A 17,971-nucleotide genomic window follows, 5' to 3' on the forward strand; every position below is an offset into this window, starting at 1 on the left:
TCCCCATATTTGTATGTTGTGTCTACTGATATTTCAATTAATGTGAAGTGTATACTCATCATTGAAAAACGGCAATGAAAGAAATCATCTTCTTTGTCAACACATTCTTCCAAGTTCACACAGAAACCTTAATGTAAGACTTTACCATAGTCAGGTAAATTTTGTAAAAGCTGTAATATAAGGTATAATTTTCAGCATTTCCCATAAAATTTTCCACACGATCAGTTGCAGAAATTTGTAATTCTAAACTAGCTGATATAGTTAATTTACCTGGACTAAGTCAGGTCACGGTGTGAACACGATCAACTTCTTTCATCACAGGAACTCTTCCAGAACTTTTCTTTTTACAAAGACACCTGTGTTTTCTAATTACTTTTTCCAGTCACAGATAGACTACCTTATTAGTGGTCATTTACTGTATTGTTCTGAAACATTGTTGTGTAGTAGTAGCAGAATTTATTTTGGCAAATCTGAGCACACAAAAAGCTTTCACAGACTAGAAGTCACCTTACCATGATGACATAATTATCAATAATGACGTCAACAACAGTAGTTGAACCAACTTAAAAACATTCTCTGTAAAACCATATTAGTTATATACAAAAGTTAAATTTTTTATAAACAACCAAGTGTTAATTCCATTTTTATAATTACTATGTATTATCACAACCAAATATTAGATTTAAAATACCTAATGTGCAGGTAAGACCAAACTAGTTTCTTTGCTGGCTAAGGCTATTCTAGCCAGACTTTTTTTTAATTGCTTCCCACAAAGTAAAATAATTACTGTTGCTACTAACAACAAGATGCCTATTAAATAGTTATATAAAATTTTACAAATTCATTAATCTGTGATCATTTGTGCTACACAATTTATTCAAAATTGATACTTTCAGTTTTGATATGAGATAAGATTATTTTAAAGGAGGTACTTTATTTATTTATTACATAAGTTTTGTTGTGCTTTTCATTATAATTGAGTTTTATGTAATTTTTCTCATACAAAATACTTAACACATGAATTTTTTAAAACTATGAAATAATTTATTTTTTAATACCAAAATAAAATTACAATAATTCAATGTAAGCAATAAATTACAATAAACTAATGATATGATAAAATTGAAATTCCTAATAAATACACCAGCAAGATAATTGAATACTAAAATGTTGCTTAAGATTGCACAAGCCCAAGCATATATAAACCACACTCCTTGTCTGTGTATAATTCCATCAACCAATAAAATAAGTTTTAATATCCACAAGTACACAAATCTAATTACATATTTTGCTAGCTTATCTATAGTTCACTGTCAATACTGAAATCTCCAAAATGGCTCAAGATTGTCACCTAACATGATAATTCACCAACCTATTTCATTATTTATAAATTTTCATGAAAGTGTAAAAGAATTCCTCCTTACTGTAGCAAGATTGATAATCTTTTTTCTATCACATTTTGCAGTTTTTCTGTTGAAATTGTTTGGTTTATAACAGGATGTGAAACAGTTTTTTTACGTTGGTTTTTAGGATGGTTGTTTTTTTGAAACAATTTTTAACAATATAGCTCTAAAGATATCTGAGGTTGTTCTGTGGATAAAGTTTACATGATCCATATATGGGGTAGGCAGGAAGTCCCTTTACACTGTAATAAATCCAAATTAATTAGGCTGTACTGTTGCCAATTCTCACTGCTAATATCACTCTTGGCTGCTGGAAAAGGTGGGGAGAATAATCCATGATTGGAATTGTCTGGTGTGTTCATTCATGATGGGATGACTTTAGTCAAAGTCGAGCATGGAATGATGGTGGATATGAGTGCATTCACTGTCGAAGAGCATTTCCCAGCTTGTGTATGGGTCAATGAACAGGTAAAACATTGGAGAACATTATGATGACTTCTTTGTGTGTTTTAGGAAATCTTCACAGTCACAGCAAACATTACTGATACGGGAGAAAAAGGTTTTTCCAATGGGAAATGTTCTTGATGTGTCTCACAATGGGATGCCAAGCACTTGAGCTGAGACATGTGCTGTTGTGGAGGCATTAATTCAATGATCACCAATCAAATCAACGTGCAAACGTTCTGCAGAGTTAGGCATTCCAAAATTAACAATGCGAGACCATATGCGGAAGGACTTGAAAGTTAAATGTTTTCATCCAGTCAGTTAATGAGTTGAGTGACAATGACCTTGATGTGTTTATGCATGACAGTTATTATTTGAACGCTTTCTGAGAACAAACGATAAAAAGACCATCTGTTCTCAGATGAGTAAGCAATTTATCTAAGCTCTCATAACCAAAATGTTTTTTCTGGGAGAAACACAATCATCATTTTTTTGAGGAAATTGAACACCATCTGCCTCAAGTTATGATCTGGGCTGGGATGACAGCTGAACATCTCCTTGGTCCTTATTTTTTCGATGGCACAATTAATGAACATAATTATCTGAGAATCATCGACTTATGGTTGCTACCAGAATTAATGGCAAAAGGGGCTGCTGACAGCTTTACATTTCAGCAAGAAGGTACTCCAGCGCATTTTGCTGGGGATGCCTCAGTAAAATTTTTCAGAATTACTGGATCGGATGTGGGTCAGATTAGTTACCGGGTTCCATTGTTTTGGCCAGCAAGAGCCCTGATCTCACCATACCTGACAATGATTTTGGGGTTTTCTAAAAGAAGAGATCCAAAAACACAAATATGTCAAGAATGAGCAGTACCAAGATGCTGTTTGGTCAGTATTTGAAATGATCACCTCTGATATGATGTTGCAGATGAACAACCGGACATGGAGGTACATACAGCTGTGCTTTGAACATGTGGAACCCACACAGATGTTTTAGAGCCATAGAAGGTAAGTTGCACCTATCCTAATAATCTCATAACTAGCATAAAGGGACTTCTTGCCTACCCCAAAAATCTGTGTTGAGAAGAGCTCTATTAAAGCCCACCAAGTACAACAGACTACACATGTCAAACATATTGCCTATGGGCTGGATAACATTACAGCAAAGATAACTACTATGCAGCCCATGAGACATACTTTTATGAAGACCTGTGAAATATAAATTTTTGGAAAAAAATTGAATCTGACTTGAGTTTGACATCCTTGTAATAGACTAGTAGATGCATATATTTCTTCAATCTAATGTTAAGTATTATGTATTGTAAGTAAATGTTGATTCCTATACTTATGATAAGAAAAATCATATTATATTGAAAAAGATTTGCAAATCAAAAAATGCTTTATGGTCAAAATATGTATTGTCGTCAAATGGCTTAGATGGCTTGAAATTAATAACCTTGTGGTGGCCCTGAAAAGGGCCGTTTTTTGCATTAGTTCTGAGAAGAGCTGTTGGATCCGGAAGCTGGTCACCGGTGAAGTCAGGGAGTTGTGCCTCATCCATTGAAGTCAGACCGGGCTTCCCCTCCGTGACAGTTGGTCCCCAGAGCCCCACGGTGTTGGGTTGGCATTGGTCATCCTTCACTGGTACAGCCGAGGTGGTTCTCCCTGAGTGATCCCACGCTCAGCCGGCTCCTGCTGCTGAGTCCGTCGGCCAAGGCGATTGAAGCTCGTTAGCTGGAGCAGGAAGATAGCATCCGCATCAAGCGGCTCCCTTGGCGGGGATGTTGGCATCTACTGTAAGGTCCCATGTTGAGGCGGCCAGGGAACTTCTTCTGTCTTCTTCCATCTTTTTTCTGTTGGTCTTCTCCAGATGGTAGTTGACGATGAATTGAAAATTCACTCTCGTGCAAGCTCTTTTATTGTAGCCTGAGAGTGGTGGGGCCGCAGTGCCGCTATGGTGGGAGAACTGCATGGTCATCTGTGCAGTGGGAGTGATGCTTGTACCAGCGCGTATGAATACTGTGCGCCAGCTCACATCTGAGTTACTACTGTGTTCGTCTGCCGATATTAAATTAGGCGTGGGTAACAGTGTATACTAGTAAAATGGTTTTTAAAATACTTTGTCAGGCTGAATTCTATTTTTGAGGTCTGAAATGTTCTACTATTTTTTTATATTTACTGATACAATAATTCCTATCGAAATAATGAGCGAGTGCAATAAGATTGATATGAGCATGTTTGGACAGATTGTTCAGATGCTAAATTATATCTGATATACTCCACTGGAATCTGATGCTGTAATGAAAGAAATATCTTCCTCTTTAATCAGCTGGCTTTGGATCTTCAGAACATTTTAGTAAACTTAACCTGTCTACTCACATCCATTTTGTATAAAAAAAAATGCAGTTCAAATCCTACTCAAATCAAAATTAATTATTCTAATTAAAAAAAAAAAGGTGCAACTACACAGGCAACAGCACTAATTAATTAATTATGCAACAGCACTAAGAGAAAATGGCCATTAAAAATAATATGTAATGATCAAAAAGTGATAAATACAATTTTCATTGTTATATTTTTTTCTAGTTATGTTGCTTGAAACAACAAAATTGGGCTGAAAAAAATATCAGAAATACGTAACTCTTAATATTGTGCCTCTCACTACAACACTGAAGATGTCAAGGGCACACATGAGATATAAAGCATAGTAGACATCAAAAACAATGATTTAACACAAGTGAAAAAAAAAAAATTCTTTGGACAAACCAAAAATTTAACATTTGATATAAATTTAAATCTTGAAAATGCTCAATACGTATTAAAATATGATTTAGTACATATTAAAAAATGATATATTCAATCCTCTGATTTCTAATTTTATTTTAGATTCTATTCAAGATTTCATAGTTTTGAATATTACCTAGTTTAAAAATCTATTTTAATAACTATTAACATCATTTTTTTTCATTTAGTTATATAGGTATATATATTGTATACATATATATATATATATATATATATAATGTATTTAAGATATCAGAGTGTGACTGATATTTCAAATGACTAAAATTTATCAAAAATATAGTCCAGATTTAGCATTGAAGTTTTTATGAATCACAAAAAAAATTATGAATATCAACATAATGTTACACCAATCAAAAAAAAATATTAATTTTAAAAATTTACTAAACAGGTAATTTTACTGGAAAACAATGAGTAATAAATACAGTAAAATCCTTTGCAATCAAAATAGTGCAGGCAGAACATATTTCAGATATCAGAGATATTTTTTCATTCTAAAATTAGTATACATATATTATACAGTAAAATTAAATTATACCATAATATTTAGTTATGAGTATGTTTAATTTATTCTTTGATACTTTTATTAGCATAAACTTTAATTTACAAAATGTTAACTTGCAATAGGTCCAGACAAAGGAACACTATTTTCTTATTTTAGTGAATAAATAGGGTTATGTGGTGTTATTTATTGTTTCATAATTGCACTTCTTCCTTATATAAAAGTGCAATCGACCATTCTTGGGGTTTATAGAAAACTGTAATTAATATTTTTTCTTTTCTCAACCAAGTATGTAAGTAATTCTCATAATTGTTTCCAGCTGTTTTTCCCTGATGTTATAATTTATTCTTGCAATTTATTCTCCAGTTTATCATCAGAAAACTCTAAATTCCCTAATAAGCACGTCCTTATTATATTCAAATACAACAGCTAACCCCAAGACTTATTAGTTAAAATACTTTTTATAAAAGTTGTCAGTATGTCATCAGGTGGTATTATGCATGTTGGCAGGTCCTTTGCAGCATTGCTATCCCGTTTATTTCTGTCCCATGGTTTTCTTTTTGTCTCATCATAACCTTCACTACCTTTTATGTCATTTATTAACTTCAGCCTCTTCCTGCTTCTTTCACCTTCAATGGAGCCTTCAAGAACTGTATTTATTATTCCTTTTTCCCTAATTATAAGTTCAATCTGATTTCCTGTCTTCATTCTGATCATCACCAATATTGTTCTACCTTCATTTATTTTTCTTAATACTTCTATGTTACTTACTCTGTTCACCCATTTTATCTTTTCCATCCTCCTCCACACCCACACCTCAAAAGCCTCAATTTTCCCCCAGTGTCCATGTTTCACTACCGTACAAAAGTATACTTCAAACATAGCATTTTACCATCTCTCCCTCAGGTTCACTTCCATGTTGCTGCAGAGTAGGTTTTTCTTTCTAAAAAAAAAGGCTTCCTTTGTCATTGCAATTCTCATCTTAATCTATTTTTTACTCCTCCAGTCTTCAGTTAGTACTGCTCGAGATATCTGTATCTTTTTACTTGTTCAACTTTTCCTTCTGCTATTATAACATTTATATCTTCCCTCTCATTTACCTTCATAACTTTTATTTTCCTCACATTTATTCACCCCATATTCCTTCATCCCTACTTTCTTTGTAATGTCTGAGTGTCTTTAGCTACAATCGGTGGATCATAAATAAATCTTATACAATTTATATAGCTTCTACCTATGCTTGGATTAAAGTGGATGAACTCACACAGTATGGACTTGTATTTTGTTTGCTCCGCAATTTTATCTTTTTTGGTTGCAAATTTAGTTTTTTCGGTGAATTTTTTGGTACGGATAATTGGGATTGATTGGTGGAATTTTTACGGAAGTGTCTTGTAAATTTTTTGATTGTCAATTAACAGGCTTACTTTTTATTCTACCTTTTACAAGATCGGTTTTATTGCCTCTGACAATAGAGGCTATTTTCGTTATTTACATTGAGGGCTGAAGTTTTAATATCTATCAATAACATTATCTTTTTATTAGTTAATAGACAATACTTAATAATATTATGTTGTCTTATCTCATGATATAATATTAAGTAGAATATTATTTCTCAGTACTGATAATTTTACATTATATACTGGCGTTATCAATTTAAGTGATAGCTTGGTTAGTAACTTGAGTACACAAGCTACGTTATTGATATTTAATTAGAATATTTAATTTATTATTTTATTTTTACCGGCCCCTCCATAATAATGGAAGGGAAGCCGGCAGAACTGGAGGTTGCCCCTGAGCCTATGAAGTCAAGACAGGAGGCAATGAAGGATCTGCCCAACCCCGGTTGCCACTGATGTGGAGGAATTCCCCCCCCACAAATGACTGGAGGGCAGGAAGGGAACCAATGGCTGAAAGTGAGGCAGTCCTCCACCGAGGAAGAGGACAACTCTTGACATGGAGATGATGGTCTGGCGGTTTGAAAAGCTAGCCAAGGAACTCAGAAAAAACATAGGTAAAAATGTTAAAAGAAGTATAAAAGAAATTGATTTGGAGTTCACCGCTGCTGTGAAAGACTTATGGAGACTGGTTCGTACTTCAGCTGAAGTTAGTAAGAAGTACCAAGTGATCGAGGCTACTACCCAGACATTGGTCGATACTGGGTGGCCTATAGTTGATGGGCTTCATAATGGGGTGCCCTCGCACCAACTTATGGATTTTATAAAAAAAACTTATGGATTTGGCCAAAAAAGGCCTTTCGTAATACAGTCGTTGGCATTCCGGACAGAAGAGATGGTCATTGTGATGGATATAATGGCGATGGTCATTGTGATGGATATAATGGCCATTGTGGATCTCCATGAAGCGACTGAAGGACGGCTGTTTGACAGCTTGGCATCAAGGCACCCCCAGGTGTCCTGGCTCTTAAACGGACCTGGGCTTAGGGCTGGTAATATCCCGACTGCTACTTTGGAGGCTAGACTTATTGGTGGTCTCCTGATGATGTGATGCCGGTGAAGAACAACTTCCACATAGTTTTTGTAGACTCTGGTAGTGGTGGCAACCTGGCGCAGGAACTAGTTGACACTATCGATAAAGTAAGAACAAATAATGGTGGATGCCTGAGATCGATGCAGGCCGGAGGTGTACGGGCAGAACACTGCAGTATATGTTAGGAAAATATTGGAGTGGGAGGGGAGGAAATCTGGGCAGACATCAACTGCTCACGGCAGCTGGCAGACTCCCACAGGCCTGGAAAAGTGATGACCCTGCTGATCAACTGCACAAGACAGAGACGCTTGTCATTAAGGTGGCTCTGACTACAACATATGCGGATTTGCTGAGATCCATTAAAACAGATGTGACAGTATCAGTTACATCTGAGATATTATCGATATGTAAAGCTGGTAGCAATATGGAGATTAGAGTTATGGAAGACAGAACTGCGGTGAATAAGTATTAGAGGGTGATCTCCATGGCTCTCAAAGAGGGAATTATCTCAACTAAAACTAGGATGACTACACTGCGGATACAGGATTTGGAGCAAGACACCACCTCTGAAGATGCACTTTGGGGACTGGGGCAGGTTGTTGAGCCAGTCTTATTTAGATGCAATACAACTGTCCTTCAGAGATGGCTTTGGGGAGACTCGGGAAGCCTTATCGACCCCACTCTCGAACAGACTGGATAGTATCGTTGGATGGAACTTCTGCTATTTGGGTATGTACACCTTTATTGACAAGGGACTCTCTGCGTGAACGTATGTTTGCAAGAATGAAGATCGGCGACACCTATTTCTAAAGCATATATATGTCGCTGAACATAAGCATGGACAGATAGATATAAGGAGGCACTGACAATCCTTACTAAGCATGTAGCTGTGGATCGCCCGGCATTACTTGCAGGTGATTTTAATGCATGGTCTGCATCGTGGGGCTCTGTCTACACTGATGCATGGAGTAGACTGCTTCTTGTGTCTTAACACTGGGAATGAATTTACTCACCATAGTGGCATATATGGGTCTATAAAGTACATCATCTTTGCCACCCCGCCCTTGCGGCTAAAATTTGAGACTGGTGGGTGTGGGAAGGTTATACAGGGAGCGACCACCAGGCTGTCGTTATGACGATTGACGATGGTAGACATCGTGTGATAGGGCGATCCCTGACTCAAGGATGGAGTGTGAAGAAAATAGACCCCCAAATTACTCGTGGAGGCTCTTGATTTGAGGAAGGTTACTGAGATTACAGTGGCAGAAGGAAAGGTTCAACTATTAGTGGATGAATTGATGAGAGCTTGTGATGGTCTCCTTCCCCGAAAGTGTTACAGGGCTAGTTGTCCACCTGTTTATTGGTGGAAGGAGGAGATCTCACGGAAACGCAGTCAATGGCTAAGGGCCAGAAGGGAAATTCAGCAGACTTATTTCCACTCAGCTAAGGAACATTGTAAGGTACTTTACTAACAGAGAAGGAGGGAGCTACAGAAGCTCGTAAGGGAATCCAAGAAGGCTTCCTGGTGCAAACTTATTGAAGAGATTGTAAAGGATCCATGGGGGAGACCATACAATATTATTGTTAAGTATGCTGTGAGACCTAGAGTACCCACTGCTATGGATGTGGAGGCAAGGTGGTAGGTCTGCATTTGATGCGGTGGAGGAGGTGATATGGACGGCTCGGATGTACCTTGCAGAACGTAAAATGTGTGCATTGGTATAGTTGGATGTAAGAAATGTATTCAATTGCCTTTTTCACGTCGCCATTGCGAATGCTCTCTGGAATCTGCAGGTTCCTCGTGCATATCTGGTAAAATTATTATTGTCTTTCTTAAGAGACAGGCAATTGACTTATATGGTGGAGAATGGCATGACTGTTAGGAGCATTGATCGGGGTGTGCCTCAGAGGTCAGTCCTTGGACCGACCTAATGGAATACAGTATATGATGGAGTCCTTTGAATTTCACTTCCGGAAGACGTTGCTGTGGTCAGCTATGCGGATGACATAGTACTCACAGTTGGAGCTACTACAGAGAGAGGGATTGTGGATAAAATTCAGGCTTTGTATACTAGGATCAGCACTTGGGTGGCTGGAGTTGGCCTTGAGATGGCGCATGAAAAGATGGAGATTGTACTTATCACTTCTAAGACGTCAAACACTGTCACTGGAAATGGCAGGAAGGAGGTTTGATTCCAGAATGGCCATTAAATACCTTGGCATCTGGATTGATGCCTGATTGGGGTATGGAGTCCATGTTATGGAAAGTTGTGAGAGAGAGGAGAGGACAATGCATGCGGTTGCCATCTTACTTCCGAACACCAGGGGGCCTGGAAAACTCAGGAGGAGGTTATTAACAAGTGTGGTGTATTCTTCCATCTTATATGGGGCAGAGATCTGGGCAGATGTTCTGAGGTATAAAAGGTATATGGGAATACTTGCTGCACTGCATAGGAGATGATCCCTTCAGATTTCGGCAGCTTATTGTATGATCTCAAGAGAGGCTGCACAGGTGCTGGCTGGTGTTATACCAATTGACCTGCTAATTGCTTGCAGAAGGAAGCGTAGAGAATTAAGGATGTTTCCTTCTTTGGAGAAGAAGAGATTGATTATGGCCAATTTACAACAGTTGATGAATACTTGGCAAGAATGGTGGGATGCGGGAGAGAAAGGTCGGTGGACTTACCGTCTGATTGAGAATGTAAGAAGTTGGTGCAGTAGGCCTCATGGATCAATTGATTATAGTCTTACGCAATTCCTGGCTGGGCATGGTAGTTACAGATCGTATCTGTTTAGGTTTGCTCTTGATCATTCAGATCACTGTCCGGCCTGTGATGTGGAGGAAACTCTGTACTATGTCTTTTTCTGTTGTATGAGGTTCCACGATGCACGGAGGTGAATGTTGGATGCTCTAGGTCAGGTGGACATGTTCAGACCTATGGATTTTCAGCAGATAATGCTTCAGGGTGTGAAGCAGTGGACTATTATTGCAAATTATAATAGAGAAGTTTTAGAAGAACTCAGTAAAACAGCAAAGCACAGTAAAACGAGCATTGGCGCAGCCTGCAAGGAAGTGAGGCGAGGCGTTGGAGGGTGCTGGGCTGAGTGCCTTGGGGGGGGCCTCTTGAGCATGAGGGGAGGTTGCTTTGGTGCGATGAGGCCGTGGATACTCCACTCCCGATGCCTGAGGGCACTGCTCACGTTTTTAATGATTATGGCTGAGTCGCATGGGTAAGTGATAAGTAGTAAGTAGTTGAGTTGTGTGCGTTAGTTGGTGGGTGTGTGTTTTGTGTACTCTAGGTGAGATTGTGGAAATTTAATTAACTTTTGAGTGTTTTGGTGGATTAGTTATATCTTATGGTCATGTCTTCTTGATTGTGGTGCACTTGTCTTTTGTTGGATTGATTGTATGAATGTATAAATGTGTGTGGTACGTCTTAGTACCAGTAGTTAGGTGTTCTATTTTTTCCGAATGTTTTTCTCTTTAGGTATTCTTGTAGTGGTTTGGTATGGATGATGTTTGCTAGTGGAGACCGAATGTGTGTATGGGTGCTTACCGCCCCTCCAAAAGGGGGTTAATGCTTTATTAGCGGTTTCTAAGGAGGTGGTGTCGCCAAGGGTGGAGGTTTAGTCGGTAGTGCACAGGAATACATATGCATTTTCTGTAAAAGCTTGCAGAACCTGTTAGTGAGTCCAACACTGCTTTGGTGCCTGTAAATGGGGTTCCTCAACCTTAAAGAATAAAAAAGCTTTTACCTATGCTTACTCCTTTTTGACCATCCAATATTTCTTTCAACATTTTCTTGACATAAAGAGTGAACAGTGTTGGTGATAAACAGCAGCTTTGCCTCATTTGTCTAATTCTAAACAATCTGTGAAATTCTCATTTATTTTCACAGCTGCTTTTTGCTTCATATAAAGTTCTCTGATCAGTCTCCTATTTTTTCAATCAACTCTCTTTTCTTTCAGAATCTCAAATAATTTTTACCATGTAGCTTCCCTCATAGATGATTTTATCCTTGATACATTTCCTCTGCTGGTTCATTTTTCCTTTTACCTTGAGAAATTGCCTTTGTCAGCATTCACCACTTTTACTCTCAAACCCCTATACATTCCATTTTTTCAACTTCATTACAAAGTTTGAATTCTTTTTAATCTAATTTTAAAAAACAAGCTTATTTGACTTCTTAACAGCATTCCTGTATTGATTTTCAACAAAAAAATGATATATCTGAAAAGAAGATTCATCTGTTGGTCTTGTCCAAGTGTACTCATATCTTCTTCTTTATGATTCTTAAAAAAACATTTTCATAATGAACAAATCCATCTCTTGGCAAAATTCAACCAGCCTGTCTCCACTTTCATTTTGTATTCCCAATCCGAACTTGCCCACCATCTTTCAATCTTTGCCTTCTCCTACCACTGCATTCCAGTACTACATAATTAATTTACAGCAATCCTGTTCATTTTCTAATAACTCCTCAATGCTACTGTATATCTTTTCAATATCTTCATCCTTATACTCCAATGCTGGTATGTACACCTAAACTAGTAGTATTACTAGATATTTTGGCAGCATTCCTATCCTTAAAGCCATTACTCTATTATCCAGATAAATTAATTTTTGTACTCTTCTTGGTCCAAAATTTTATAAAGCTATTTCTACTCTGTTTTTTCCTCTTTCAATTCCTGAGTAATATAAGGTAATGTTGACATCACCACTTCTCAACTTTCTTCTTCCCTCCCATTTAATGTTGTTTATCCTTACTATATCCATTTTATTTATTTTTATCTCTCTTTTCAAGCTTTCTAACTTTCCTAACGACAATAATGTTTCCCTGTACTTATTCTCACTGCTTTGTCTTTTCTATGAGACTCCTTCTGTTGCTTCCCTCAGAGATTCGAATGGGAAGTCATTTTACCTCCGTACTATTTAACAAAAGAAGACATCACTCTGGTGACAGACTAGAAAAAAGTAATACAGTGGTATTCCATTGCCTTCTGCATTCTAATGGCACTGACTTCCCATACAAGTTTCTTCCGCCTTTGGGGGTGATTTCGCATCCCTGGGGCAACACAGTGCTCCAAACTTTTATTTCTTTTATGTACCCAGAGGTCAGTTGGCTGGCCTACCTTCTTAGCATCATAACGTAAAGGCTGTTGGCAGTTGTAGGAGCAGAACTCCTTATCCCACAAGTTGTTTGGTCCCTTCATTCACTAGCTGCTTTTATATACCAACCAACTTTAATATATACAATCATTGCCTATCTGTACCATGAAGTGGTAAATTTCAGGATTTTCCCTTCATGAAATCTAAGACTTAACTGGCACTTAGATTCTCTCATACTTTTAGAGAGCTACTATTATGTAATAGCTTTAAAACTGCAAATCTCAGGAGTAATTCCCCAAATATTTTCACTTACAATTAATCTCATCTTTTTAAATATAATATGTATGTAAATGTGCGACTGAAGTTCTACTAGAACAAAAAAGACTACATAAGAGAAGCATCAGTATTATTCTAGTTACATTTGCAAACAGCTAAAACAAATACTTCAGCACTCATCTTATAGAATTTCTTACCTGGCAAGCATGCTGTTTGGTTCCTTTGTTAAAAGAGTACTTCTTGAAGTAGTAAAATATTTTCCACCAACATTCAATGTGACCCAGTCTGAATATGAGCCTTTGGGACTTTTTGGTGGACCAAGTTCATTCGTTTTGATGGGTCCTGTTGTGGGACCTACTGGAATAAAACCTTCTCCCTCTGATACATAGAGTATATCATCATCTCTGCAGTTACCATGAAACAACAATCATCAGATACATATAAAATTAAAAAGTTATACAAATTAAGAAATAAAATTACTTATTCTTCTAGTCAGTAATTTGGATTACTTTTAGACCGGAACAGACCAATTCACTTATTCATGTAAAAAAGAAAGGAAAGTACAAATATTATTAAATATACAAGGATTATTTTTTTTTCAAGGTCTGATCGGTCACAAAATTAAAACCACAGTGAAAATAACAAATTTTTTATTTGTAACAAGTACTTACATAGTTATGCTAATTTCTCTACATAGTCGCCACTCCAATTTAGACATTTGTCATAGCGTGGTACCAACTTTCCAATATCCTCGTCATAGAACGGAGCCACCTGTGTTTTCAGCCATGTTTCTACGCTGGTCTGCAGCTTAATGTCTGCCAAAATTTTGCCCTCCTAGTCAGTGTTTAATGTGAGTAAAGAGGTGAAAATCAGATGGAGCCAAGTCCAGGCTGTATGGTGGGTGATCAAACACTTCCCAACAAAAACACTGCAGGAGCTTCTTTGTTACAGCTGCAGTGTGGGGCTGAGCATTGTCATGGAGAAAGACAATGCCTGATGACAACATTCCTCTCCGCTTATTCTGAATTGCCCTTCATAGACGTTGAAGAGTCACGCAGTGTGAGGCTCAGTGATGGTCATGCCACGTCCCATGAATTCCAACAAGAGAACTCTATTCCGGTCACAGACAAAGTAGCCATACACTTTCTGTTGGAGAAGGTTCGCTTGAACTTCTTTGGTTTACTGGGAGAATCAGAATGCATCCACTGCTTGGATTGTTCTTTTGTTTCTTCAGTTTCGAAATAGACCCATGTCTAGTTCCGTGTGACAATTTTGTTCGAAAAATCTTCTTCATTTTCGTAGCGCTGGAGAAATGTTAGGAAGGTGATCATTCTCATTGTTTTGTGATGGTCAGACAGCATCTTGGGAACCCATCTCATACACAATTTGCGGTACTAAGTCTCTCGCTCACAATGGTGTAGAGAGCTGACCTTGAAATTTCAGTAAACGAATCACTCAATACAGAAATTGTGAACCAACGATTTTCTTGAATTGCCTCATCCACTCGCTCAACGAGATCATCGGTTGACACTCACTTCCTTCCCTGACCGCCTGCATCATGAACATCAGTACGTCCTGCACCGTTGTCGCACTTTGCTGTCACTCATTGAAGTTTCACTGTACACATTATTTATTCGTCAATGAATTTCAGCTGCATTACACCCCTCAGCCTGAAGAAATTGAATTACTGCACACACTTCACACTTGGCGGGAGATGCTATTGTTGTAGACATGTTTACGTGCTAGCTGCATGTTCAGAACTAAACAAAGTGACACGGCGTGATTGTAGGCCATACTGGAGACGCTGTGCAACACATGCGCAAAGGTTCATCCGATTTTTGCACGGGTTTTTATTTTGCGACTGATCGGACCTTGAAAAAAAAATAACCCTCGTATACCATAAAGTAACTGAAAATAATGTGAATTATAATTTGAATAAAATAGTCCCTGACACTTATGAACAATATATTGAGGGACTTCATGAAAATACAATTATTAGAGAAACTCTTAGGGTTTTAGACAAAGTGTGATCAAAAAGTAACCAATCTTTTTTTTTTTACTGCAGTAACCAGTAAGTATTGGAGGGGGACCATCATGGAATATGACCTTGTCTCGTATTGGTTACATCTGATTCACTGTTTTGCTGTCACTGCAGATGATTAGCAGCTGTGAAAGTAAAACATGTGAGTAATGCTTGTATTTTTGTTGCTAATCAAAATGAATAATGGGTTGAGCAGAGAAACTTGATGACATACAGGTAGAGAAAATAAGGAAGATTCAATCAGCTCTGGGTGTTATGTAAATCAAAGAATTAGATTGCTAAAAAACCCCAAAAAATCAAGCAAGTTTGAAATGTGGTGAAGAATGACTATCAAATAACAACTACAAGTATAAGGATGCAGCTGGAAATTCATTTGGCTCAGTGTAATTAATTTTAATGGAAATTCTCAGCATATGGGTGCATAGCAGCAAAATTTGTTCAAAACTTCTCACTTACGAACAAAAGGAAAACAGACTGTAAGTTGTGCAAAACATGCAGGAAGTGTCAATAGTGATCCTGATTTTATGAAAAAAATATTAACAGGAGATGAAACATGGTCTATGGCTATGACCATGAGATAAAGGTACAGTTATCCCCTTGGAAAACTCCACGTTCTTCATGGCAGAAGAAAACCTGACAATCATGAAGCAAAGTGAAAGTCATGCTGACAGTTTTTTGATTACCAATGCACGGTTCATTACAAGCAAGAACAAATTGTCAATAAAGAATACTTCATAACCATTCTTCATCCGGTAAGAGGTGCTGTTAGATGCCAGAGACCACAGCTTTGGATAATGGTTTGTGGAAAATTCATCATGACAATCATACAGCCCACGCATCACAACTTATCCAGAGATTATTGGTAAAATAAACAACTTCAGCAGGTCCTTACTCACCAGACATGGATCCCTACGATTTTTGGTTCTTTCCTAAACTTAAAATTCTGCTTAAAGTAAAAAGACAGTGAAGAGATCAAAAGAAATACAAGAGGACTTATGGTGATCACAAAAAATGACTTTGAAACATGCTTTTTGAACAATACAAATATTACTGGAATAAATGTGTTATATCAGAAGATGGCTGGCTAATTTGAACAGGTCAAGTCATTGAACTAAATAGGTTACATGTTTTTATTCTTTTGAGCTGGATACTTTTTGATCGAACCTCATATAGCTGAACACTAGGTATTACTATTTAGCTGTTTATCACACCATCTTTCCGCATTTTAACTGATAAATTATGCTTAAAATATTAAAAGTAAAATACAACTAATCTAAAAACACTATTTACATAGTTTAAACATTAAATATTAGTTAAAATATTGCAAAATGTATGTTTTGCAGGATTACTGGTAAAGTAGACTACAGTATGGCATAAAAAATTGATTTTTTATTTAAGAATATTATGTAATTTGATATGGAAAAACATTAGTGAAAATATCTTACAGGATCATAAAATCATTTTTTTAGATTTAATGAAAAAACATTGATAACTGTCTTTGCAAAATATAAATAATCTTTTCTCATAATCAACTGTAAATTTATAAAAATAAACAATCTCTATAATTGATTTACAGCAAACAATAAAAACATGGTTACAGAGATGTCTTGACGTACTACCTCTGAAATGTTAACTGAATTTTCAGTGCACTTATCCTTAATCTCATAAGTAGCACCAGCAATCCCATTTTTTATAAATTGACTTCACTTTTACGCCTGATCCTGTCCATAAATAATAATAAATAAACTAGTTTAAACAAAAACATTTAATTGTCAAATAAAAAATACATAAAAATATGCATCTTGTAAGATTTCTGTGACTTGTGATTAAGAGCTATACATAGGGAATAGCAATTCTGAAATGTAATTGTATGTTTAAACAAGTATACATAACAGATTGATAGTAAATCTCTCTGATCAGAATGCTTCCGCTTCTTTACATTGCACCTCCTTCACTACAGTCTCAGTAATTGTTATTCTTTTAATCTGAAAGCATCAGTTTTATATTGAAATCAGTTTGGAATATTTATTCCCTAATGGAATCATTAAGGAAACTGTTTCAACAAGTTTTTACATGTTTATTGTAGAGCTGACAATTTCTTACAAAATATGGACAACAGGTCAGAATCTTCTGAATTTAGCTGAGGACTTCCTGTAAAGAAAAACAATGTGCTTTTTGGACACAGTAATAATAACATTACTGAATTACTCCAACGTCTATAGTACAGATCTGTAGCAGTAATAAAGCAATATTTTAGAGGTAAACTTTTAACATTTAAGTAAAGTCTATCACTTAAAGTTGTCTATTCATTTAATATAATAGTGCAAAAATTGTCTGTTGATTTAAATTAGAAACAGCACTACTGATCTAATGATACAGAACTTATATAATTTAAAAACAAATTTTATAGAACTATGTAAATCTACTAACTTTTGTCACAAAACATTAATTTATAGTTAGTAATTGTAATTAAAAATCAAATGGAAAAAACACTCTATGATATTACTTCCTTGCCAAGCAATTTTATGAGATTTAAATGTTGTGAAACTTTTTTATTTCTGAACTTGCTTTTTCATTCATTAATTTTTTTTTTTTTTAAAGATAAAGCTATGAGTTACATCACACAAAGTTCCATAACATCTTGGAAGATGTTATTTCTACTTCTGGAAGTGTTTGAAATATCAAATATTCAGTGTACCAGGATTCCACACAATTTATGCAAAATATCAAATCCTGCTAGAAATTAATCTAATTCCTTTATGCATGTTATAAAGTTATAATGAACTAAGAAACAGACTTATAGTGTCTACAACAAAATGGTGGTCATCTTAAGGATGTTATTTTTAAGAAATAAGATATCAAGATAAGAGAAAAATTGTTCATATGTATATCAATTAAATAAAA

General features: G+C 36.3%; 1 protein-coding gene across 1 annotated transcript in view; it reads right to left on the minus strand.

Moving 5' to 3' along the window:
• Positions 1-17,971, minus strand: part of LOC142325661 (BTB/POZ domain-containing protein KCTD9) — a 65,977-nt gene that overhangs the window by 37,329 nt on the left and 10,677 nt on the right. Inside the window, exon 3 of the mRNA XM_075367693.1 lies at positions 13,224-13,430. Within this exon, the coding sequence (XP_075223808.1) occupies positions 13,224-13,430 (207 nt within the window). The remainder of the gene's footprint in view (positions 1-13,223; positions 13,431-17,971) is intronic.

The sequence above is a fragment of the Lycorma delicatula genome, chromosome 1 (assembly GCF_047948215.1).
Source record: "Lycorma delicatula isolate Av1 chromosome 1, ASM4794821v1, whole genome shotgun sequence".
NCBI lineage: Eukaryota > Metazoa > Arthropoda > Insecta > Hemiptera > Fulgoridae > Lycorma > Lycorma delicatula.